This window comes from Gigantopelta aegis, chromosome 6 (assembly GCF_016097555.1).
Source record: "Gigantopelta aegis isolate Gae_Host chromosome 6, Gae_host_genome, whole genome shotgun sequence".
Taxonomy (NCBI): Eukaryota; Metazoa; Mollusca; class Gastropoda; order Neomphalida; family Peltospiridae; genus Gigantopelta; species Gigantopelta aegis.
The window spans coordinates 78,822,123-78,847,367 of record NC_054704.1 but is presented as its reverse complement, the minus strand read 5'-3'; the positions used below and the strand labels follow the sequence as shown (position 1 = coordinate 78,847,367).

At 39.9% G+C, this 25,245-nt stretch overlaps 1 protein-coding gene across 1 annotated transcript in view; it reads left to right on the top strand.

The window, feature by feature from the left end:
• The window catches only part of LOC121373906 (prostaglandin E2 receptor EP4 subtype-like), an 80,973-nt gene extending 55,997 nt beyond the window's left edge, over positions 1-24,976 (top strand). The window contains exons 2-5 of the mRNA XM_041500720.1: positions 10,528-10,867; positions 17,073-18,028; positions 20,835-21,592; positions 24,075-24,976. Of these exons, the coding sequence (XP_041356654.1) occupies positions 17,153-18,028; positions 20,835-21,592; positions 24,075-24,108 (1,668 nt within the window). The 5' untranslated portion in view covers positions 10,528-10,867; positions 17,073-17,152 and the 3' untranslated portion in view covers positions 24,109-24,976. The remainder of the gene's footprint in view (positions 1-10,527; positions 10,868-17,072; positions 18,029-20,834; positions 21,593-24,074) is intronic.
• Positions 24,977-25,245: the final 269 nt, after the last annotated feature.

Genomic DNA, 25,245 nt, shown 5'->3' with positions numbered 1-25,245 from the left:
AGTTAATGTATTTTTGTGTGTGTGTGTGTGTGTCTCTCTCTCTCTCTCTCTCTCTCTCTCTCTCTCTCTCTCTCTCTCTCTCTCTCTCTCTCTCTCTCTCTCTCTCTCTCTCTATCTCTCTCTCTCCCCAAGCTATGTATTTTTCGCAATCGCTGCCCACCACACGGTAGTCAAAGAGTTCCGCTCTAATACCGCAATAATCCTATGTTTGTATCAAATACCTTTACATCGATCATTTTTGAGTTAACTGATTTTTAAAAAATTAGTCTAGCCAATCTGATGGCCAAAGATTGCGTCCCTTGAGTTAACTATAGGTGTCTCTTACACGGGGGTGAGATAGGTAAAGAGCGTCATGGTGGCTCATTCCCTTGATTTCCCTGATGACTCTGCTACGTCAGTCGATCTCAAAGCGGCATACGTAATGCCGTAACGGTGGCCAGATACATTGGAATTCACGTTTATAGTCCATCCCATCATTCTGTAAAAAAAAAAATTGAAAATAATTTCAGTTTGGTTTCACGCAAGAAGAAAAGTAAAAGTATTTTGGAAATAACGAAACATTACTATTTTTGTGTGAAATGTAGAAATTAATCAGCTCAGAAATAAATAACTTACGATACATTCTATAGTATGAAAAAAAGGCGTTCCCTGTTGGACGGACTATAGTTGGATTTACGTCTGTTTTGTTATCATATGCAGAGCTAGACGCAGCTGCAACGAAACGAGCAGACGTCACGGTCAGTGTAGAAGAATAGGGCAGAGCTAGACGCAGCTGCAATGAAACGAGCAGACGTCACGGTCAGTGTAGAAGAATAGGGCAGAGCTAGACGCAGCTGCAATGAAACGAGCAGACGTCACGGTCAGTGTAGAAGAATAGGGCAGGGCAGGACGTAGCCTATTGGCTTATTTCTCGTTCAAACCATCCACCACGACTAGTATATTAAATACCGTGGTTTGTGTTATCCTGTCTGAGAGATAGTGCATATAAAAGATTTTCTAATAAAAAAATGTAATAGGTTTCCTCTCTAAGACTATAAATTAAATATGTGTCAAAATTATCAAATGTTTGACATCCATTAGCCGATGATTTATAAGTCAATGTGTTCTTGTGGTGTCGTTAAACAAAACAAACTTCAACCTTTTTTTTAACTCTCTCTCTCTCTCTCTCTCTCTCTCTCTCTCTCTCTCTCTCTCTCTCTCTCTCTCTCTCAATCAATCAATCAAAGGTTTGGTGCTTTGACGTTCTAAACACTGTTTTGGATACGTTATCGGTTTCTGGTACTAACTATCAGTGGACTAGCGATAAGTTATGCACCTCTCGAAAAGTGACTTCATAATTGTTACAATTTAAACATTTGATGTATCACTGTAGGCTTGTATGCATAGACGTACGGGCTCTCGTTTTTCTAGAGAGTGGGGGAAGGCTGGCTTTTGCCCAAATTAAACGAAAATGCCCGAATCTGGATAACAACATTTATTCATAAATTATTAGCATTACTACCAAACAGCTATATAGGGTTGAAAACGAAATACATGGTAAAAAAAAATGTCTTAGGTTACCGCATTTTGCCCGAATATCTGTATGATTTTGCCCTAATTCGAAGTTTTGTTCCAGCCCCTCCCCGTTCCCTGTCTCGTACGCTTATACTTGTGGGTATGTTTGTATGTAGGTAAGTATGTAGGTAGTAAGCTAGGCAGTTAGGTATGTAGATGGATGGACGGACGGAAGGCTTTTGGATGGATCCAGGAAATTATGCTGCGATATTTAGACTGTATTGAAGCGTCTTGGGGTGCGGGGGGGGGGGGGGGGGGGGGGGGGGGGGGGGTCGGGTCAAGCTCACCCGGAAAATACATTATACCCCTAACATCCCATCCACTTTTGCACACGAGCCTGGGATGGATTGTCAGATGTCCGTATAAAACCATTCATACCAACACGTATATGAATCAATCCTCCAATGATCTGCGCCTATATAGGATGCTTGTCAGTGCATGTACTGACCCCTCAATTAAATGGCTTAGCAGTACTCAACAGATAGCTTATTACCATATGTTAAACATCTCCTAACCGGTGATTAACAATGTGCCGGAATGTCGTTAAACAAACGTTCCTCCTCCGTCTAGAGAGCACTTCCTGACTCCGTATTAACCAATCTCCCTGACGCGTGGCCAACGAGGGCATCCGAAAACAAAACCAGTTGCACCAAGTAACCATATCTTCTGACATTCATTCATCTTCTTCTTGTTTTATTCTATTCCCATGTGGATCATTCTGTTACGATTGGCTCAAAGATGGCCTCTTTATTTCCAGGTAAGTATGCGCCATGGTAAATGTAGATACATGAGTTTAATAACGTTGTTTGTCATTGTTTGGATTATTTTATTCCTGTTTTGAGAAATGCTATTAAAGACAAAGCTCGGGAGAATATAATGACAATGTTAAGACAAAATAACTTATATAGACATGTATATCTTTGAATGAGAATTTTGTATACTAAATTGTAACAAATATATGTGGCAGGAATCACATACCTTGACTAAATTATTCACACCTATGATATCAAAGTTCAAAAAGGATCATTAATGGCAAAAGCGGGAAGGGTCTGGCAGCAGAATCATAACTTTTTGTCCATGCCTGAAGCTGGAAGGGCGCTTCATATGGGAGTTTTTTCAATTCACATTTGTTAAGTTTCGCAAAATGTTATTAGAAAGAAAGAAATGTTTTATTTACGGTTATATGGCGTCAGACATATGGTTAAGGACCACACAGATTTTGAGAGGAAACCCGCTGTCGCCACTACATGGGCTACTCTTTCCGATTAGCAGCAAGGGATCTTTTATTTGCGCTTCCCACAGGCAGGATAGCACAAACCATGGCCTTTATTGAACCAGTTATGGATCACTGGTCGGTGCAAGTGGTTTACACCTACCCATTGAGCCAGGCGGAGCACTCACTCAGGATTTGGACAAAATGTTATCATGGCATTATGGTAACAGTTTTAACAACTGGATATGGTTCTATGAAGTTCTGAGATAATCTGAGACTTCTTACCTTCTTTTCCGGTCAATACTGCGAACATAGTTTCTTCACGAAGGTGAGCGTTTGCGGTCAGTTCAGATACATGTTTACAGGTAATACTAAACCAAATAACTTCCGGCTGTGTTTACAGGTAATACTAAACCAAATAACTTCCGGCTGGGTCAAAGTTCGAGGTGCACCGAACTTTTGATAGAGCAATTAATATCACAAGTCCTGTGATTGGTAAAAAATGTGAGTGTGTTGGTTAGTTTCATCTGGGGAAAAAAAAATGCAATTTTATTTTATCTAGTACCACGTGTCAAGAAGCCTTGTGCTTGAAACATGAATGGGGTACCTGTAAAAAAAAAAGTACTCAAATTGTTCGCGTTATCTCTGAAATGAGCAGCTTCATCCTAATTTTTTTCTGATTCATTTTAAGGGTGATGAGTAGTATTTATACCCATGGTGTATATGTCGATTGATACGCTACGGGTAGGAGCTTTAACCATATGTTACTATGGTCGTCTATGGGATTTGATTTGGTGGTATAAAAGAACCAAAAAAACCTACAAAGGCTAGCTTTTGTCTGGTTGGCTTCTTCTTTTATCAGGGGCGGGATTTAGCTCAGTCAGTTGAGTGCTAGGTTGAGGTGCTTGCGTAGCAGGATCGAACCACCCCTGTGGATCCATTCAACTAATTGGGGTTTTTTTTTCACTATAACCAAAACAAGTTGTTTTGTTTAACGACACCACTAGAGCACATTGATTTATTAATCATCGGCTATAGGATGTCAAACATTTTGTAATTTTTACATATAGTCTTAGAGGAAGCTACATTTTCCATTGGTAGCATGGGGTCTTTTTAGGCACCATCCCATCGACAGGATAGCACATATCACGGCCTTTGATATACCAGTCGTGGTGCACTGGCTGGAACGAGAAAAAATAGCCCAATGGGCCACCGACTGGGATCGATCCTAGACCGACCGCGCATCAAGCGAGCGCTTTACCACTGGGCTACGTCCCGCCCTCGTTCCAGCCAGTGCACCACAACTGGTTAAGGGCTGTGGTATGTGCTTTCCTGTTTGTGGGGAAGTGCATAGAAAAGATTCCATGCTGCATTAAGAAAAAATGTAGCGTGTTTCCTCTGATGACTACGTGTCAGAATTACCCAATGTTTGACATCCAATAGCCGATGATTTATTAATCAATGTGTTCCAGTGGTGTCGTTAAACAAAACAAACTTTAACTTTTTTGTTTTTTTTTGTTCTTTTATCACATCCATTTATCATCAGGCACAAAAACCAGTCTAATGATGAGCTCGGTTTCCTAAAGATGCCCCAATAATTTTTTTTAAAAACGCTGTTGGTCTTCATACGCGAAATATTTAATTTTTCGTGTAATTAACCTAGTCAGTAACTTGTTTACCAATTATTTTTGTTTCGCTGTAATAACAAAATCTGTTATTACTTTATTTAATAACCGATATTGCTTATATGCCCCATGATTACCATTCCATGCAGATTCTATCTTGTACGTGTGTACGTTGTTCGTTAATGTAATCTTGGTCTGTTACATTCGCTTGATTAACGGTGACACATCTCGTTGAAAGTTCTTGTATATCAGGTTGTTATCTAAACACTCGTGTGCCAGAGACTAGCGTATCTGCAACACGCTGATAAGTTATTCCATTCCATTAACCATCTAATAGCTTCTCCACACCTGTAGTCGCTGAAAGCGGCAGTATGCTGGAGGCCATTGATGCATAATTCTATTAGTGTACCTGCGGCTTCAGTGACGATACTGCCCACCTGTCTGTGGTAAGTGACCATCATATTGTACAACATACTTTCATTGTACTTTTTACTCTCAGTTTTACTTTTGGCTACTTTGTACCGGCCTCGGTGGTGTCATTGTTAAGCCATCGGACATAAGGCTAGTAGGTACAGGGTCGCAGCCTGGATACCGGCTCCTACCCAGAGCGAGTTTTAACAACTCAGTGGGTAGGTGTAAGACCACTACACCTTCTTCTCTCTCACTAACCACTAATCACTAACCACTAATCACTAACCCACTGCCCTGGACAGACAGCCCAGATAGCTGAGGTGTGGGCCCAGGATAGCGTGCTTGAAACTTAATTGGATATAAGCTCGAAAATAAATTGAAATGAAAGGAAATGGCTATTTTGTTTTTCTCTAGCTAGTGTTTGAGGGCTAGAGGGGGCGGCAAAAAATCTAAATAATAGCTACACTGAAAAAACATTTTGGATTAAACTTAGTCATTAACTTTCTTAAATATTTATTATTATAAATATGTTATAAAGAGCGATATGAAATGTATTACCTGAACATAACAGTTTTGCAAAATGAGGTTTTCTAATAAACTAATTTATAGATATCTTACATACTTAAGTGTATCCTGTTTTCTTACATCTAGATTAAATGTAAGGTGTCACACTGCTTGGGTGTTTCGATAAACAGCTTATATCAGTTTTATTAAAGCATGTTAACTTTATCTGATATGTTATTTGCTTTAGCGGAACTTGCAGTTGTCACCTCTTATTTAATTTTTTTTTATTAAATACTAGTACGACTGCCCTTTGAACGTTACATGTTATAAACATTAACGTCAAATGAAGAAGATCCTTGCGGGATGGTCTCGGTTTTTAAAAGTGGGCGGGACGTAGCTTCATGCGCGGTCAGTCTGGGATTGATCCCCGTCGGTGGGCCCATTGGGCTATTTCTCGTTCCAGCCAGTGCACCACGACTGGTATATCAAAGGCCGTGGCATGTGCTATCCTGTCTGGGATGGTGCATATAAAAGATCCCTTGCTACTAATGTAAAAATGTAACGGGTTTCCTCTATGACTGTGTCAAAATTACCATATGTTTGACATCCAATAGCCGATGATTAATAAATCAATGTGCTCTAGTATTGTCGTTAAACAAAAATAAACTTTTTTGAACGTTACATGTTATAAACATTAGCGCCAAATGAAGAAGATCCTTGCGGGATTGTCTCTGTTTTCAACACTGGTAACTCGGTGAGTTTATGGTTTGGTAATTAAGCGATTCGTTTACAGCCGATACATCTATAATACATGCAGGTATCATCACACTGGTATTCCACCGAGACGCTGCTCATACTTGTGTGGGAGTATCGTTAAAGTGTTACCCTTTTAGTTAATCATTAAATATTACTTATGACCTATTTATAAATCTACTTCCGATGTGTGTTAGTGCATGTGTCCTGGTGGGGGTATTATTAAAAGGATTATTTCGAGTTTTCAGCCCTAGCAAGACTTCCGTTTGTTCCCCCAACAAAATAAACATACATCCTGGCTTTTTCCTATTTTATAAACACTATCTTACATAATTTAAAGTTGTATAATAATATTTTTACAACATGGGTGCACGGTAATGAATAACAGCAATATTTAAAAAATCATCCAGGCTGAAATTAAATGTGCGTATTATATACTACTCAAAAGAATTTAAGGGTCAGACGATATTTTCGACATTATTTTCTGAATGTCAATTATATTAGCTAGACCATAATGTCACGCATGGTATTGTTCCATTTTGACGAAAGTGGGTCTAAGCAACCCATAAATGAATTAAAATCCATTGCCATTGACACTGTCGACTAGTTCTAATGGCGAAAACATGCTTACATTTGCACGTAAATTAGGGCAAAAGCGAAAGGTCTGCTAAGTGCCCATAACTTGCTTTTTCACAAAGCGCTTCATTTGCACGCTTTGCATGTGTATTCCATGTTCCCAATGCTGAATTTCCGTATAATTGGAGCTTGCGTTCGTGTACGGTGCACACTCCAAATTCGACAATGGTACGACGTCAACTGACTATCGAAGATCAAGGAAGGGCTATTGGTTGACTTCAGGATGGCAATACGCAAAGAAATGTTGCTCTGAGAGTTGGTGTCAGTCAGAGTGTCGTTGGCCGACTGTGGCAACGGTACCAAGCAACGAATTCTGTTCGAAATCGTCCACGTTCGGGAAGACCCCGAAGCACTACAAATAGAGAGGACCGCTACATCACCAATATGGCTCTACGTCAACGCACAACCACTGCACGCCGATTACGTGACAATCTGCGGACTGCGACTGGAACTCGCAATCGTCTGAGAGCCAATAATCTACGCTGCCGTCGCCAGGCTGTTCGACCACCACTCCTACCACGCCACAGAACGGCCAGCCGTCACTGGTGCACGCTTCATCTGCGGTGGCAACGTGTTCAGTGGGGTCGAGTGATGTTCACTGATGAGTCCAGGTTTAGTCTCCAGTTCAACGACGGTCGGGTTCGTGTCTACAGACGTCCTGAGGAGCGCTTCGCTGACGTTAACGTTAGACAACGTCACCGGTTCGGTGGTGGCAGCGTCATGGTGTGGGGCGGCATCTCTATCCACCACAGGACCCCCCTCTATGTGGTGGATGGCAATCTGAATGGAATCCGCTATCTGAATGAGATTATCCGGCCGTTGGTTCTCCCAGGCCTTCAGCAGATTGGCGGCGGGGCAGTTCTACAGGATGACAATGCCAGACCCCACCGCGCCAGGGTGGTAACGGACTTTCTCACACAACAAGGTATCGCCAGGATGGATTGGCCAGCATATTCGCCTGACTTGGCCCCAATAGAGAACGCCTGGGACGAATTAGGCAGGAGAGTTCGGGATAACCATGCCCCTCCGGCCAACCTTCATGATCTGGGTCAACTTCTTATAGCAGAGTGGCAGGCCATTCCCCAAGAGTTTTTCAGACGTCTGATCAACAGCATGAGGCAACTATGTGTCGAGTGTATTCGCGCCAGGGGTGGATTCACACACTATTAAACGAATGTTCTAATGTGTAAAATCCATGTTTGACAACCTTCAACTTTGACAGCATGTCATGTGACTTTCTTGTATACAGTGACGTTTATTTGTGTTTTTTTGTAAATATGGAACAATAAATTAAATTTTTGGTGTAGTTTACATCATCAATCTAATACACTCTGAAACTTATTTGGTTAAAAAATGTTGACCCTTAAATTCTTTTGAGTATGTCGCACAGATGACATGTCTATAAAATGGCCTCGGTGGCGCAGTCGTTAAGCCATCGGACTACAGGCTGGTACCGGCTCCAACCCAGATAGCTGAGGTGTGTGCCCATGACAGCGTGCTTGAACCTTAATTGGATATAAGCACGAAAATAAGTTGAAATGAAATGAATGGATAGTTGCATGTTATTGGATAGGAAGGCTGATAATGAAACAAAGATCGTTGTATATAGAAACTGTTCTTTACAAATTAGGTTGCATATTCAACGGTTATTGGTACTAGTATTTGAAATTTCGAACAGTAAACAACCAGCAGTGTTGTGTGTGTGTGTGTGTGTGTGTGGGGGGGGGGGTTGTAGGGTTTTGTGTCAGTAAAAAAAATTATAACTATGGCACAGTAATATAGTGTCTTTTCCATCTAGCCAAAAAGGTCACTTTTTAGTTGTTGATTGTTTTGTTTTTGTTTTTGTTTGTTTTGTTGTTTGTTTGTGGGGGTTTTTGTGCGGACCACCCCAAATACCTTCTAAGTATATAACTCTGAAATAATACTAACAATGAATAATAAAAACTAACAATTATTTATTATAATAAACCAATAAACCAAAATAATTAATTGATTGCATATATTCAGTATTAGGGGCGGGACGTAGCCCAGTGGTACAGCGTTCGTTCGATGCGCGGTCGGTGTGGGATCGATCCCCGTCGGTGGGCCCATTGGGCTATTTCTCGTTCCAGCCAGTGCACTACGACTGGTATATCAAAAGTCGTGGTATGTACTATCCTGTCTGTGGGATGGTGCATATAAAAGATAAAAGAGTAGCCCATGAAGTGGCGACAGCGAGTTTCCTCTCAATATCTGTGTGGTCCTTAACCATATGTCTGACGCCATATAACCGTAAATAAAATGTGTTGTGTGCGTCGTTAAATAAAACATTTCTTTCTTTGTATTATGTATTAATTTTACATGGTTGAAAAAGACGAACGAGTCATAAAATAAAACATAGACTGGAATAGATGAAAAATGGCGTCGTGTATTTCGCATATTTGGTTGTGATGAATATGAACAAAACTAATGACTGTTGAACTCCCAATGAACTGTACAATTTGCAGAGTGTGCTTTGCATAATTACAATACATTAATCATTACAATAAACACCTAATTCCCAGCAGATGGCCTGCATGTAACGTGGAGGCTGTCGCTAAAGCATGCTTAATTGCTTCGTCAGGTATTCATGAACGAAGCACACTCGAACGGGAAGAATCTCTCGTTGAAACCTGACTCTTCATGACACGAGAGAATCGGCCAGCTATTAACCATAATTGAAAGTCTCAAAACATCCTGATATTTTGGATCTTGTCATTAAGCTGTAAGTAAATAGGCAATATGTTCCGCAAGTGATTTTACTAGAGGAACAGATCTCTCTGATATTCGTGTATATTTGTTTAAGCATCAGAAAGTCGTGGATTGATTCTACCATAGGAAAAGATCTTTCTGATATTCGTATATATTTGTTTAAGCATCAGAAATACGTGGACTACTTTCTGTACAGGCGTTTTACTGGCGTCTGCGGTGGTTAGACCTGTGGCTAACGGAATCACCAATACTCATTTATGTTAAGTGTCGGCTGCTGGAATGTTTGAATGAGGTTTACAGTCCGTGTGCACGCATGTCATTTCGATTACAGACGAGAGATTAGACGCTACGAATAAGACGAACAGGTACTTCAAAGTAGAATGGTTACAAAGTTGATTCATAAGAACTGTTCCTGGAATTGATATTGGTGGAGGCATTAGTGGAAGTGTAAGGATTCTTCAAGTCTTTTTTCTTTCTTTCTTTTTTTTTGGTTTTTTTGGGGGGTTTTTTTGTTAATACCGAGTATCATTTTTTGTGTGTGGTGGAGGGTTTCTTTTCGTCTTTTGGTTTTTATTTAAAAATTTTATTAAAAATTTTGGGAGGGGGGAGTGGGGTTAGTGGTGGTGGTTTTGTTGGGGTTTTGTTTGGTTACCCTATCAACTACTTGCAAGATCAGGAGCCAGCTCAAACATCGCTCCACTTGAATAGCGCCATGGAATAATTGCATCATTTTAGACATCAACAACAATTATTTTTCTTTATGTCTGCTGGGTTAATTGGAATTCTTTGTTAATATAGCCACACTATTTACATTTAATCTATTGGTGGCACTTTCTCTCGCACTCACACACATTCCCACCCTACTCATCGAACTGAACACCATTTCAATAACAATTCAAAATGTAGAACTGTGATGTTTTTCCCCCGGTGCAGATTTAGTCGAAGCTATACATTTTCTTTTACAGCTGTAGAGGACCTCACGTGGTTTTCGTCCGGAGATAATATTTTACCCTGTTTTCCTTCAAGTGAGAAGTGCTTTCTGCAACTTTAGCCGCACAGACGCAACTGTTTGCTAATAATTAGCTCTTCGTGTTTTGACAGATCAACTGAAGCGATGGTTGGCCACCTTGTGCTGCGTTCTGTCTTGACATCGCGATGTTCTCAGGAAGAAACAGAAAACAATAATAATACTTTAGCTCCAGCCATCATATAAAACAGCTGGTTTCCGATGGTCTGCGATCAGACGATTTCCGTTATTGCAGAAGAACCAAGGAAAGAAAAAAAGAGAAAAAAACCCTGCAATATTGGTTTATCATTGCATTGGATTCCCCGACAGACGAGCCAGTCCATGAATAGTGACGTTTGGAGAGTCATCGGTGAGGAATGGAAAAACAGTCGTTGTAGCCAGCTGCTTCTATGACCTCCACCCACACTGTCGAAGGTAAGATAAATAAATTATTTTGTTAATGAAATTGTAAATTGTTTTAACTTTGTGAATAACTCGACATGTAGATACATAGTAACTAAATATATATATCTTTTATTAACAGATTGTAAACAGTTTTAACTTTTTCAATAACTCGATAAATAAATACACAGGAATTAAATATCTTCTATTAACATATTTTGTAAATGAACTTGTAAAATGTTTGAACTTTGTGAATAACTCGACATAGTAAGAAAATATTTAAACCTTTTGTTAATCGATTTTGTTAATGAACTTGTAAACAGTTTTAACTTTGTGAAATACATAGGAATTAAATATATTTTATCAACCGATTTTGTTAATGAACTTGTAAATTGTTTTAACTTTGTGAACAACTCGATAAACAGATACATAGTAATTAAATATATAAATATTTTATTAATAGATTTTGTTAATGAAGTTGTAAACTGTTTTAACTTTGTGAATAACTCGATACATATGTTCTTAGGGACAAAATGTATACATTTTCTATTTAACAAAATAGAATAACTAGATATTTAATTTTTATATTCAAGAATTAGTAATTTATGGATTGCAACAGAGCGGACTAACAATATTATAGGACTTAGATATATCAGGATTATATAAGCATTAAACTAAAGAACAATGATTAATTTCCCTACATACTTTAATGTGTAAATATTAATTTAAGTGTTTAAATGTGTTCAAGTTAATGGAATATTTAATTCAAATACACGATTACCAAAAAAAACAAAAACAATGTTATTATAATTATATATACTTAACTTGTATTTGACTTTCATTGACATCATTGCCGGTCTTGTATAAGTAAAGTTTGTTTTGTTTAACGACATCACTAGAGCACATTGATTTATTAATCATCGGCTATTGGATAACATATGGTTATTTTTTACACAGTCATAGAGAGGAAACCCGTTACATTTTTCCATTAGTAGCAAGGGATCTTTAATATGCACCATCCCACAGACAGGATGGCACATAACACGGCCTTTGATATACCAGTCGTTGTGCACTGGCTGTGACGAGAAATAGCCCAATGGGCCTACCGAAAGGGATCGATCCCAAACCGACCTCGCATCAAGCGAGCGCTTTAATATACCACTGGGCTACGTCCCGCCCCGTCTTGTATAAAGTTTATAAATCAGTTACACTAGCATTATTATAAACATGATATCATTATTGTTGTATTGTGAGAAGTATTGATACATTAGTGTATGTGTGCTTTTTTACTCATCCTTTTCTGTGATAGTAAATAAAATAAAATAAAATACTCTTTAACCGTAGAATAAAAGTAATTTTCGTGGTTGGTAGGGAAGAGGTGCTAATAGCAGTGCTGTCGTTAACCTTTTATGTATACATATATATTACTCTAACATTTTAATACTCGCTCCCCTCACTCTCCCCCGCCCCTTGCACGCCCTTCCATGGCTATACAGCGTCTTGCCTGTTGGTCAATAAAACAAGGAAAGGAATGTTTGTTTAACGACTCCACGACACATTTCAAATTATTTGGTGTTTAGCATACGATTATGGTGAAACTTGGCTTAGAGTGAGAGTGTGTGAGAAAGAAAACCCGCTTACCCGCATAGGCCATTCCTTTCGAGTAAGAAATGTTCTATATGCGTATTCCTACATACCACATCTTTTGTCTTATGTCAGTCGTAGGGCACTGGTTAAGATACTACAAATAATACATTGAGTCCAAAGTGGCGTAGGCTGGGGAGGGGTTTCGTTTGGAAGCTTTTACAGTGCAATATTAGGCTATTCATATAGATGTGCAGGGAAAATGTAGACAGAAGGGTCCGCTAGGTTCGACCCCTCTCCAAGGTCCAGGCCACGCTACGCCTCGAATCCATCCACGGGGATAGATCCTAAGACCAACGCACATTGGGAAATCGCTCCACCACTGAATTATATGGCCACAGATCACAGTTATCTTCCCATTTGGTTGTCCGGAAATTTGTCCGCACATGTAGTCTGCTGTTTGACTGTGATTATTTTATGGCAGACAGCTTTGAAGTTGCAACTATTAGACTGAAGTTGACAGGGGACAGCATGTAGTTTGAAAACATGTGTAACTTGTTGACATTGAAGATTTGTTTGTGGTAATTTCGGCCCATGCAAAAAGTAGTGCTTTCTGTGTAAAATGGGCCAAGTTTACTGGGTATGTTTGTTTAAACCAATATTTTGGGAGAAAGAGCTGGACAACAGGGGTTGTCCTTTTCAGGGTATGTTTCCCCCAGGCAGGCAAAGGTACATACCAAAATCCATGGGCCTGCTGATATTAATAAAAATGTTATAGCCACTAACGCTATATAGAAACATATAGCGTAATTAATTGTGGTCTGTGGCCATATCCCATTGACCATCTGAATTGCAATGCCCTCAAATCATGCTTTATTACTAGTATCCGAATACATATTTCGTGACAACAATAAACCATTTTTGCTGTGTCCCTTACTTGAGTATATTAGCTTTTAAGCGGACAGCTTCGATTTTGTGTTAGCCTTAACAACATTCAAGATGTATTTATAACAAGCTTCGTCCTACTATTGTTAAGGTGATTACAACGATGTGTTAATAATAAATGATGTTTGATCTTTACGGCATGCTGCGGCATATATTTGTCTTCACTGGTGATTCATCGAATATCAAAGCAGTGCCAATGCTCGCTTCCAAACGGAAGTTGTTGTGCGTTGTTTTTCTTGCTTGTACCGGCCTCGGTGGCGTCGTGGTAGGCCATCGGTCTACAGGCTGGTAGCTACTGGGTTCGTATCCCAGTCGAGGCATGGGATTTTTAATCCAGATACCGACTCCAAACCCTGAGTGAGTGCTCCGCAAGGCTCAATGGGTAGGTGTAAACCACTTGCACCGACCAGTGATCTATAACTGGTTCAACAAAGGCCATGGTGTTGTGCTATCCTGCCTGTGGGAAGCGCAAATAAAAGATGTCTTGCTGCTAATCGGAAGAGTAGCCCATGTAGTGGCGACAGCGGGTTTCCTCTCAAAATTTGTGTGGTCCTTAACCATATGTCTGACGCCATATAACCGTAAATAAAATGTGTTGAGTGCGTCGTTAAATAAAACATTTCTTTCTTTTTTTTTCTTTTTTTTTTCTTGCTTGTTCACAGAACATGAATAATATCAGAAGAATGTAGATGCTACCATGAAAGTTGAATATAATCTCGACAAATTCGAAGAAGTTTGTTTTGTTTAACGACACGACTAGAGCACATTGATTTATTAATCATCGGCTATTGAATGTTAAACATTTGGTCATGTGACGTCTAGTCTTAGAGAGGAAACCTTCCACATTTTTGTTTTTATTAGCAGCAAGGGATCTGTTATATACACCATCCCACAGGCAGGATAGCACATACCACGGTTTTTGATATACCAGTCGTGGTGCACTGGCTGGAACGAGAAATAGCCCAAATGGGCCCACCGACGAGGATCGATCCTAGACCGACCGCGCATCAAGCGAGAGTTTTACCACTGGGCTAGATCTCGCCCCATGACAAATTACAGGTAGATTCAGGAATGGCCCACTAAAAATATTCAAGTAGGTTTTTTTTCGGGGTTTTTTTTTTTTCCCGGGTATATATATATTGTTGCCTTTTGAAACTGATCCGTGTGCCCTTTTCCTGTTAGTTCCTAAACCCATCCCACACTTCTTCTTCTTCTTCTGCGATTTCAGTGCAAATGTCGATATGGTCATGTTAGATGGTAGTCCGGTAGGCTTTTCGGTGGTACAAAGTTCTGATATTCATACGTCCGTAAATATGCGTTTGACGTCGCCGTCCCCACAGCTTCTCCCTTAGGTCTAGATGTACTTGGGCCACGTATTACGAAGTGGGAGCACTGACCTCTAAAAGAAACTTTACATGCATAAAATTTTATTTTAAAAATATATATATTGTTTGCTGACGTTTAGTGGGCGGGGGCGTATCTCAGTCAGTGTAAAGCGCACACACTGCTTTCGCGGACGGTCTGTGATGACGTTTAGTGGGCCCCGTTGTAAAGTGCACCCATTCGCGGGGCTGGGATCGATTTGGTGGGCCCATTGGGCTATTTTTCGTTTCAGCCAGTACACCACGACTGGTATATCAAAGGCCGTGGTATGTGCTATCCTCTCTGTGGGATGGTGTATATAAAAGATCCCTTGCTACTAATGGAAAAATGTAGCGGTTTTCTCTCTAAGAAATATATGTAAAACATTACCATATGTTTGACAACCGATAGCCGATGTTTAACAACCAATGTGCTCTAGTGGTGTCGTTATACAAAACAAAGTTTAACTATATTTGTTAAATAAATGTTACCCAGTTTGCAAGTGTTTAAAAAATAATTTAAAAGCAAAACAAATGCTACATTATTAGCATATTCAAAATCGCATCTTTGTAAAAGACGGATTCAGTTTATTCAAAAAAGTGATATGATTAGAAAAATCAGTATAAATATTTTAATTTTCTACAAAATCCCAACTATAATACATATATTGTGGCATAAATTATTGAAAATAATCAAAAATGTTTTTGTGGTTTTTTTTCTCTTTCCAACCTGTGCTTCACGACTAGTATATCACAGGCTGTGGTATGTGATATCTTGTCTGTGTAGATGTACTATACCAAATGACGCTAATCTATAGCAGTAAGGGGCGTTTTCCATATACACAGTTTTTGACATGGTGTGGCGCGGTGCGGGCGTGGTTACCACAAATTACGCCGCGCATGTGGAAATTCTGCTATTGATAACAAAAGAACCGATTTTTTTTATACGTCTGTTTTCCGCGTGCAGGTGCTCATATCGCTCCAAAACCCGTGCAAGTGAAAAACGACCGTAAACTACGTGGAGTTGAGGGTTTTCTTTCACTCTCTGAACTAAGTGTCGCAATTTGCATATGGTAGTTTACAATGTATTGGGTGTATCGTTATCCTTTGAAGGGGCGGGACGTAGCCAAGTGCTAAAGTGCTCGCTTGATGCGCGGTCGGTTTGGGATCGATCCCCGCAGTGGGCCCATTGGGCTATTTCTCGTTCCAGCCAGTGCACCACGACTGGTATATTAAACACCGTGTTATGTGCTATCCTGTCTGTGGGAAAGCGCATATACAAAATACTTTTCTGCATTAGGAAACATGTAGCGGGTTTCCTCTGATGACTAAGTGTCAGAATTGCCAAATGTTTGACATCCAATAGCCGATGCTTAATTAATCAATGTGCTCTAGTGGTGTCGTTAAACAAAACAAACTTCTTCTCCTTTAATCGATCAGCCTTCTAAACAGAAAAATTGTTAGTACGTGTGCATGTATATTCAAAGAAATGTCTCTGGATAATGAAGTGTATAAACGAAGAAGATCGTTATGGGCCGAATTTACAAGGAAGGAAGGAAATATTTTATTTAACGACGCACTCAACACATTTTATTTACGGTTATATGGCGTCAGACATATGGTTAAGGACCACACAGATATTGAGAGAGGAAACCCGCTGTGGCCACTTCATGGGCTACTCTTTTCGATTAGCAGCAAGGGATCTTTGATATGTACCATCCCACAGACATGATAGTACATACCACGGCCTTTGTTACACCAGTTGTGGAGCACTGGCTGGAACGACAAATAGCCCAATGGGTCCACCGCGCATCAAGCAAACGCTTTACCACTAGGCTACGTCCCGCCCCCGAAGACTGTTTTTGACTTACATGTGTGTAAAGTTTTGTTTTTGTTTAACAACACCACTAGATCACATTGATAGTATTAATCATCGGCTATTGGATGTCGAACATTTGGTAATTCTGACATGTAGTTATCAGAGGAAACCCGCTTTTCCTAATGCAGCAAGGGATCTTTTATATGCACTTTCCCACAGACAGGGAAGCACATACCACAGCCTTTGACCAGTTGTGGTGCACTGGTTGGAACGAGAAAAACCACATGCGTTTAAGAAAAACAGGCTTCGTATATATTCGGCCCTATGTGTGTATTTTAATTATATTAAAAGTAAATTTTGACATTAATATTATATTGTTTGTATATGGGAGAGGGACTAGTAACTTGTTCCCAATCCTTACAGTGTTTATGCAACAACATATGTTTCCAATCAAAACACGATCAGTTTTCAGTCTATCTTTCAAAGTGCCTAACTTGTCCCATAACAATATATATTTTTTCTTTTTCAGATCGTTGGCTTGTCATTGAAGAATCCAACAACAACAAAAGGCTGTTGTGTGTAACCAGTTTTAGTTGACCACGATCTACCATGGATGTATTTAATGACTACGAAATGCTGTACAACGCCAGTGTCGACCATGTTGGCAATGATTCCGCCAACACTACATCTTCACACGACACGGCGGTCGGAGCCACGATTATCTCCCCTATCACCATGTTTCTGGCTGGAGTCATCGGCAACCTTCTGGCGCTGGTGGTTCTGTATCGCACGAAGACTGAAATCAGACGTATGATGTTTTACACGCTGGTGGCCGGACTTGCAATAACTGACCTGGCTGGGATCATCCTCACGTCCCCGGTCACCATATCGGCTTACATAAACCAGCGGCGGATGCCTGGGGGTGACGGGCTCTGCACCTTCAACGCTTTCATCATGGTGTGCTTTGGCCTGTCCACGCCTCTCATAGTGTGCGCCATGGCGGTGGAGAGATTCCTGGCCATCAAGTGTACTTACTTCTATTCCAAACACTGCACTCCGAACAATGCCAGAATCACTATCGTCCTCCTGTGGATGTTCGTCTTCCTGTTCGGTGCCCTGCCGCTGTTCGGTTTCGGTCAGTATTCGCTGCAGTATCCTCACACGTGGTGCTTCCTCAACTTCAGGACTCCGCACCCCGTGAACGCTGCCTACGGATACATGTACGCCGGGGTCAACCTCTGCATCGTGGTGCTGATGACCGTCTGCAACGTCGTCGTCATGCTGTCTCTGCTGCGCGTGCGCTACCTGCGGCGCGAGCAGGGTCGCAACAGCCTGTCCGGGAACCTGCTGCAGGACAGCGTGGACGAGAGCCGGATGTTGAGGGCGCGTGCGCGGAAGCAGAAGCAGCACGATGTGGAGATGCAGATGGTCGTCCTCATGTGTGTGATCACCACGACGTTCGCCGTCTGCTGGGCGCCACTCATGGTAAGTAGAACACGACCTCTCTCTCTCTCTCTCTCTCTCTCTCTCTCTCTCTCTCTCTCTCTCTCTCTCTCTCTCTCTCTCTCTCTCTCTCTCTCTCTCTCTCTCTCTGTCTCTGTAAAGTATCCATATAAACGATTTTGTTTTAAGTAGGATCCTCTGATCAATTTTGTAGACAACACTCTCCTCTCCCTCTCTCTCTCCTCTCTCTCTCTCTCTCTCTCTCTCTCTCTCTCTCTCTCTCTCTCTCTCTCTCTCTCTCTCTCTCTCTCTCTCTGTCTCTGTCTCTGTAAAGTATCCATATAAACGATTTTGATTTAGTAGGATATGATAATTTTGTATAATAAATGTAAGAATAATATATCAATTATAATACATGCATATGTTTAAATACCCATCACTTCTTCTCCCTGGTTGGTGATGGATACAAGTGTAAACAGGGATTCTGTGAAGAAGAATTAAAAGAAAAAAAAGAACACGACCTGTCGCCATAGACATGGAGCTAGAATACTACAAGAGTGGTCGTTATATGATACACCATTTTTCTCTCAATCTTAGGTATATTGGACAGAGTTATCCTATGAAAGAAAAGTATGAAAGATATAGGATATCACGTGCTTGCGTTTAACATGACGTCATAATTATTAATGCGAGATGGTGATGTGAGGTCATTAGACAACATTTTTAGATTGATATTTTGTTATTAATACTTTTATCATAAAAGCTATCTTGTTAATTTGTACTGTTAAATTGTATTTAACAAATGAAACAAACACGAAAATACGATAGTGTAGTTTATTTATGATAAAATGTGTTTTTTTTAATTTTAAAGTTAATTTTTTAGCCATCTTTGTTTGTTCATTTAAAATGATACTTTATTTACCGAATGGGCCCTAAATGTAGCAGCAATTTTTGCCACACGTGAGATTTCATTTTGTGATGCGCACCCATGAGCATGATATAACCAAATAAGTACCATTAACCTGCGGCTTGATTGCAGCGACCTTTAAACACGACTAACATTTATAGTACCAATTTCCAATCTTGCCCTGTAGTTGAAGAGCTCATCTGGCATTATTTGTGATCGTGATATTCTTGACTGCCGTAGCTTAGAGCTCTCACTGCAGTTTACTAATCACCCATGGCTGTTGATGGTGGTCTCTTTCTGTCAATATTACTAATCGTATTAAACCAAATGGAAGCTAGCTACATGTGGATAAGTGAGCGATATGTAGTTCAGAGACAGAGTTTACGTCTGATGTACCATATGATCGGTATAACAAACATAAGCTATGTCCAGTTTAAAAATCATGGTATGTGTTGCCTTGTCTAAATAACAAGTTGTTAATTTAAAGGGACAGTCTTGGGTTTGTTGCCATTGTTAAGGCGTTGCGGACTAACAAAGATGTTTTACGGTAATGAATAAAATTGCATATTAAATAATTTTTTCCTGCATAAAATATCAGTGGCTGTATATTAAACGTGTTTCTGTTCGTCCTAGTGTTTGTACTAGGTTTATCTTCATTTTATTCCCTAGTATTTTTGTATTTTTCGTTGAGAGACCACATTCAGCTCCGACTACTTACAAACATTAGAACAATTAAACAAGAAACATTATTCAGAGGTCACCTCGTGTTGCCCGAATGAAAATATATACCAATCGTGGTGCATTGGCTGGAAGGAGAAATTGTCCATTGGGCCCATTGACGGGGATCGATCCCAGACCGACCGCGCTTTAGGCGAGCAATTTACAACAGGGCTACGTCCCGTCCATTTTACTTTATTTAATACGACATTCCAAGTTAGGTACACTTCGAACTTTAACCCGGTGAGATGCTATTTGGTAAATTGCTACCTATAGTATTTTCGTGGATAGTGGTCTGTGTCGTTTTGATTTCTTGTGAATGAAGGAAAACATGCACAGTCGTTTACGTAAACATACACTGGAGACGTCTCATAATCCGATGATTGATTGCTGATAGATCCTTTTGACCGCAGGTTATTACAGGACGTTCCACAAGTTAATATCATCATCGGGCCAGACGAACGTTGTTTGTGGTACTCAAAAGAATGTCCGGGAAGCCTATCTCATCGCATATTTTCTCATTTGTGTCTTTGAAAGTGGAACAATAAAAAAAGATGATTTTTCTTTTTCAAATAATATCTGAATACGTTCACAGAATATTAGCGTCTTGCTTTGAAATAATTCTGTTAAAAAAAGACAGAACATGGTAGTTGTTAGAAATGTCGCACCATTGTATAAGTAAGTCTGTTGGGATGTAAGATCGAACACACACACACACACCACACACACACACACATACACACACACACATATATATACACACACACACACGCACACACACACACACACACACACACACACCATTCAATGGACTTAAGAATTATTTACCATTAAAAAACAGTAATCTTTGGAAAAGGACATACGAAAGAAACTTGTAGAACAAACAAAAGCACTGACTAAGTCTCTGAAAAGATCAATTGTTATATGTCATCAGTATATAAACATAAAATATTTCTTCTTGTTAGTCTGCAGGAGTGCGATACCTATATTTGGGAAATGTATTTTTTCTTCATATTTTTAGAAACGTACATACATCTGAGAAGTAACGGTTGTAGAGACGAGCTCTAGTCTATTTTTAAGGGTATTTCCCCATTTCAACGTCACAGACTCGTTTTACCTTATTGTAAATTTATCCAAATGCGTTACAGCTTTGAAGATTAACCTAACATAGTGTCAATTTTCACAGGTTAAAACAAAGATATATATATTTATGTTTATTTTTAGATCTATATAACAATCACCCTGGCAACAGGAGCGTCGAATCCCGTTTTTGGTTTGGTGGCTGTGCGCCTGGCTAGCTTGAACCAGACACTGGATCCATGGCTGTACATTCTTCTACGGAAAGCATTCTTGAAGAGGATCAAATGTAAAGTACAGAAATTCTTCTGTCCCGTGGCACCCGTGAAGGAGTTCTCGGAATGCAAGTGTAGAGAATACGTCCACGTGAGAAACCAGCTGTTCCACAGGAACGTGTACGTCGGCAACAAGTCTGATCCCCAGGATCAGAGCAGCAGTCAGAACACACGTCGATCGCCGTGCCAGCCATTCCAGGAGAACCAGCAGGTCTCCCTTCCGGATGTCATGAAGGACACGGATACGGGAAAAGCCGAGTCCTTACCGGACGTGACGAAACCGAGGAGTTCCGAAGTTAACAATGCCTTCAATATGTCGTCGAGTTCGGACGTAGACGTGGTCGAATCTCCCGATGGTATTTACGTGGACATATTCAAACTTGTGCCTCCCATTATAGTTAATCCAGACGACCAGAGTTCTGGTAGGACGAGTGAGGAGTGTTTTAAAACGGACGAGACGTCGGGAGTTGTTCAGTCCGGTAATGGCGGAACTGGCGTTGTTATTAAAAACATGGCGTTCGTGGAATCGTCTACGTCTGGTGTGTTTAGCCTGACCAGGAGTGGTCAGAATGAAACAGTCGGTGAAGTGACTCAACATTCAGATATAACACCGGTTAATCCTGTTACGAAGTAAGTATCGTTTGTACATTTTCAGACGTACTGAATTTGTCGTAACGCTCGCATCTTTCGATGATTGCCTCTTCGGCTTTGAAGGGACAGTCTTGAGTTTACAACCATTGTAAAATGTTTCCGACCAATAGAGCCTTTTCGATGACGCAACATACAAATTAAATACATTTTCTTATTTAGAATATAAGTACCTGTATTTACAAGGTGTTTGTTGTTGTCCTAATGCTTGTAGTAGCCCAAACCGGATTTTACCTCCCAATAATTTCGTACGTACGATAAAATATATATCACGAATTAAAGTAAAAACTGAGTGCTACAAACATTAGTATACAACAACAAACGCATTCGATATACAGACATTGGTATTCTAAACAAGAAAATGTATTTACCATGAAATGGTAGTCGCCAACCAGGTTCTGTTATCACAAACATCTTACAATGGCTGCAAACTCAGGACAGCCCCTTTAAACAAAAAAAGAGAGAAAAAACCCTCCCCTCTGCATAAGCTGTAAGCATTGTCATTAAAAGTAGAGCAAAATTTGCATCTTAAAGGGACATTTCTGAGTTTGCTGCATTGTAAGATGTTTCCGATTAATAAAATATTTCTACGAGTAAACTTACATATTAAATATATTTTCTGGTTTAGAATATCAGTGTCTATATATTCAATGCGTTTCTGGTCGTCTTAATATTTGTATGAAGCCCAAACTGGATATTGTCTTCAAATAATTTCGTACGTACGAAAAAAAAATAGTTTTTGGAAATAAAATGAAATTTAACCTAGTACAAATATTAGAACGATCAGAAACACATTTAATATACAGCCACTAATATGTTATGCAGAAAAATATATTTGATATGTAATTACAATCGTTAAAAAGTCTTTGTTAGTCGATAACATCTTAAAACGTGCATCAAACTCAGGAATGTCCCTTTAACTTGGGTCAGCAATGTAATTAGTTTGGCGTCTGTCTTTAATTTGAAGGATGGTTTATTGAAATTAAATCTTAAAATTACTTCGATTATTGGAACGCCGGGGGTGCATTACAGTAATGAAGATATATGAATGTCAACTAAAAAGTATGGGGTTTTTTAATATTAAAAGAATGAGAATCAATAAGAAGCAGAGGTTGATTGATGAGAACGATGAGCGATTGTCAATAAGACCGTCTCACCACAGAAAGAAGAAACCGATGTAGGCGATTCATTAATTCATTAACTGACAGTTATATTACACTTGGCTCTAGATGGCTGTTAGTTCTTTCTAATTTGAACACATTTGGACAAAAGTAAACAAAGCAGATGCGACCACAACATTGACCTGAACTCGAGGAATGTAAAAGAACTACTATATGACAAGGTCATTTGATATGTTAAACGGATTTGTCACAGACGATCTTGTCAGTTTTGTAATCTCGCAAAAAGCCCACCTCGCCACAAGAGTAAAGCCGAAGCCACACGATTCGAGTGCCTCCTACAGGAATAGCCGCCAACCTCGCCATATGAGTACAGCCGACGCCACACGATTCGAGTGCCTCCTGCGGGAATAGCCGATTGTGACAAGACCAACATTACGATTTTATTGGTTACTGTGTTGCAATCGGTTGTTCTCGTACGAGGCACTCATATCGCGTGGTATCACCTTAAAGTTGATTAAAAACAAGAAAATATTATGAAATTTTGTCTTATGATTTAAATATCTATAACACGTATGACTGTGATACATCCACCACGTGTCCCATGTCGGCAACACCATTTGTTATTACAGTTGTGAGATAGTCAGAGTACAATCTCTCTCTCTCTCTCTCTCTCTCTCTCTCTCTCTCTCTCTCTCTCTCTCTCTCCGTCTCTCTCTCTCTCTCTCTCTGCATCTCTCTCTCTCTCTCTCTCCCCCCCCCCTCTCCGTCTCTCTCTCTCCTCTTTCCGTGTCTCCCTCTCTCCTCCTTCTCCCCCTCTCTCTCTCTCCTCTCTGCTCTCTCTCCCTCTCTCTCATCTCTCTCTCTCTCTCTTTCTCTCTCTCTCTCTCTCCCCCTCAGCTCTCTCTTCCTCCTCTCCGCCTCCTCTCTCTCTCCCTCCTCCCTCTCTCCCTCCGTCTCTCTCTCTCTCTCTCTCTCTCTCTCTCTCTCTCTCTCTCTCTCTCATTCTATGTGAGAGCGATTGCAATCGCCTAAACGTCCGTCTAGCTCTCGAACGACAGAGTACTCCGGCTGAGTATGAGTATAATACTGATTTCAGACGGAATGTACTATTTCCTAATCATGAATATTGATGTTTCACCAATTTGTTGGAATGAAGCCCTGTTACCGGTTATTTAATTGACAAGTTGACATCTTAAATTATGTGCATGTTAATCACAAATTATGTAACGATAATGATTTACTAATAAGAGCCGCTGTCGTATTTGCTTATTAACAATTATATTAGACAGTGTTATTGCTAATAATTACGTCTGTCATAGTAATATTCTGTGTTGTACTTTCAGACTGACCACGCGGCGCACCAAATCCTACACGTAGTGACGTAACGACCTTCTCATCAAAAACAACGCTGATAAACTGTGATATGTGCTTAGCAGCCTGCTTATGCGTTGTGTGGAATATTTCATGTAGTCTCTCCTCCCACCCACCTTCCAAAATAACCCAACCCAATTTATGATCGACGCTATATATATTTTTAATTGTATGTTCGTATGTGCTCAATTTATGCTACGGACGTTTTTTTCTGGGTGGGGGTCTTGGCACAGGCATGTGTGTATGTTATATTATTGATATTGCTAAAAACGTCGATATTCAATAGGAAAGATTATTTATGAAGAGGAAAAAACTTAACTTGCTTATTTTGTATGGGGTGTATATTTTGTCTTAAAGGCACTGATCGTAGATATTATTTTATCTAAAATATGTTCCACCATTATAGCTTTTCTACTGTTAAATAACACATCACTTACTTCTGACGTAAATGATTAATTTTGCCATATCCAATGTGTTTTTGGTCGTCTGGTGTCAGTGTCTTTAATTTTGTAATAGATACGGTGTTTGCTGAACTGTTCTTATTTTGAAGGTGTTGTTGGATTTGTTGTATGTAAGACACCAACGAAACAAGACTATCACTTGAGAGCAATTCTAGAAGAACAAATTCTGCTGATTTATATTTCTATACTGATTTTGTTTTAATTAATCGTTAATTACTCCATGTTTCTATTGTAATAAGATTTTTTAATATGGTTGGTTATACCCGGATCAAAAGATCAAAATGAAGCTAGATCCAGATCTTGGACGGAGGAGCCGAGCGAGGCCGGCACCTGTGCCCAGGACAGGCATGCGTTACAACAGCTTGTTCTGAATGTGCACGTTAAACACACTGGTCTGACCTGACCTACATTAGGAAAAATTAGCGGGTTTCCTCTGGTGACTACGTGTCAGAATTACCAAATGTTTGACATCCAGTAGCCGATGATAATTAATCAATGTGCTCTAGTGGTGTCTTTAAACAAAAATAAACTTTAACTTTTCCAGTCATTATGATAGCTAGCTCTTGTGATTTCGGTGTTTTGTTATCTAGTCCAAGCAATGATCCGCCGAAAAAGGAAAATGTTTTATTTAACGACGCACTCAACACATTTTATTTACGGTTATATGGCGTCGGACATATGG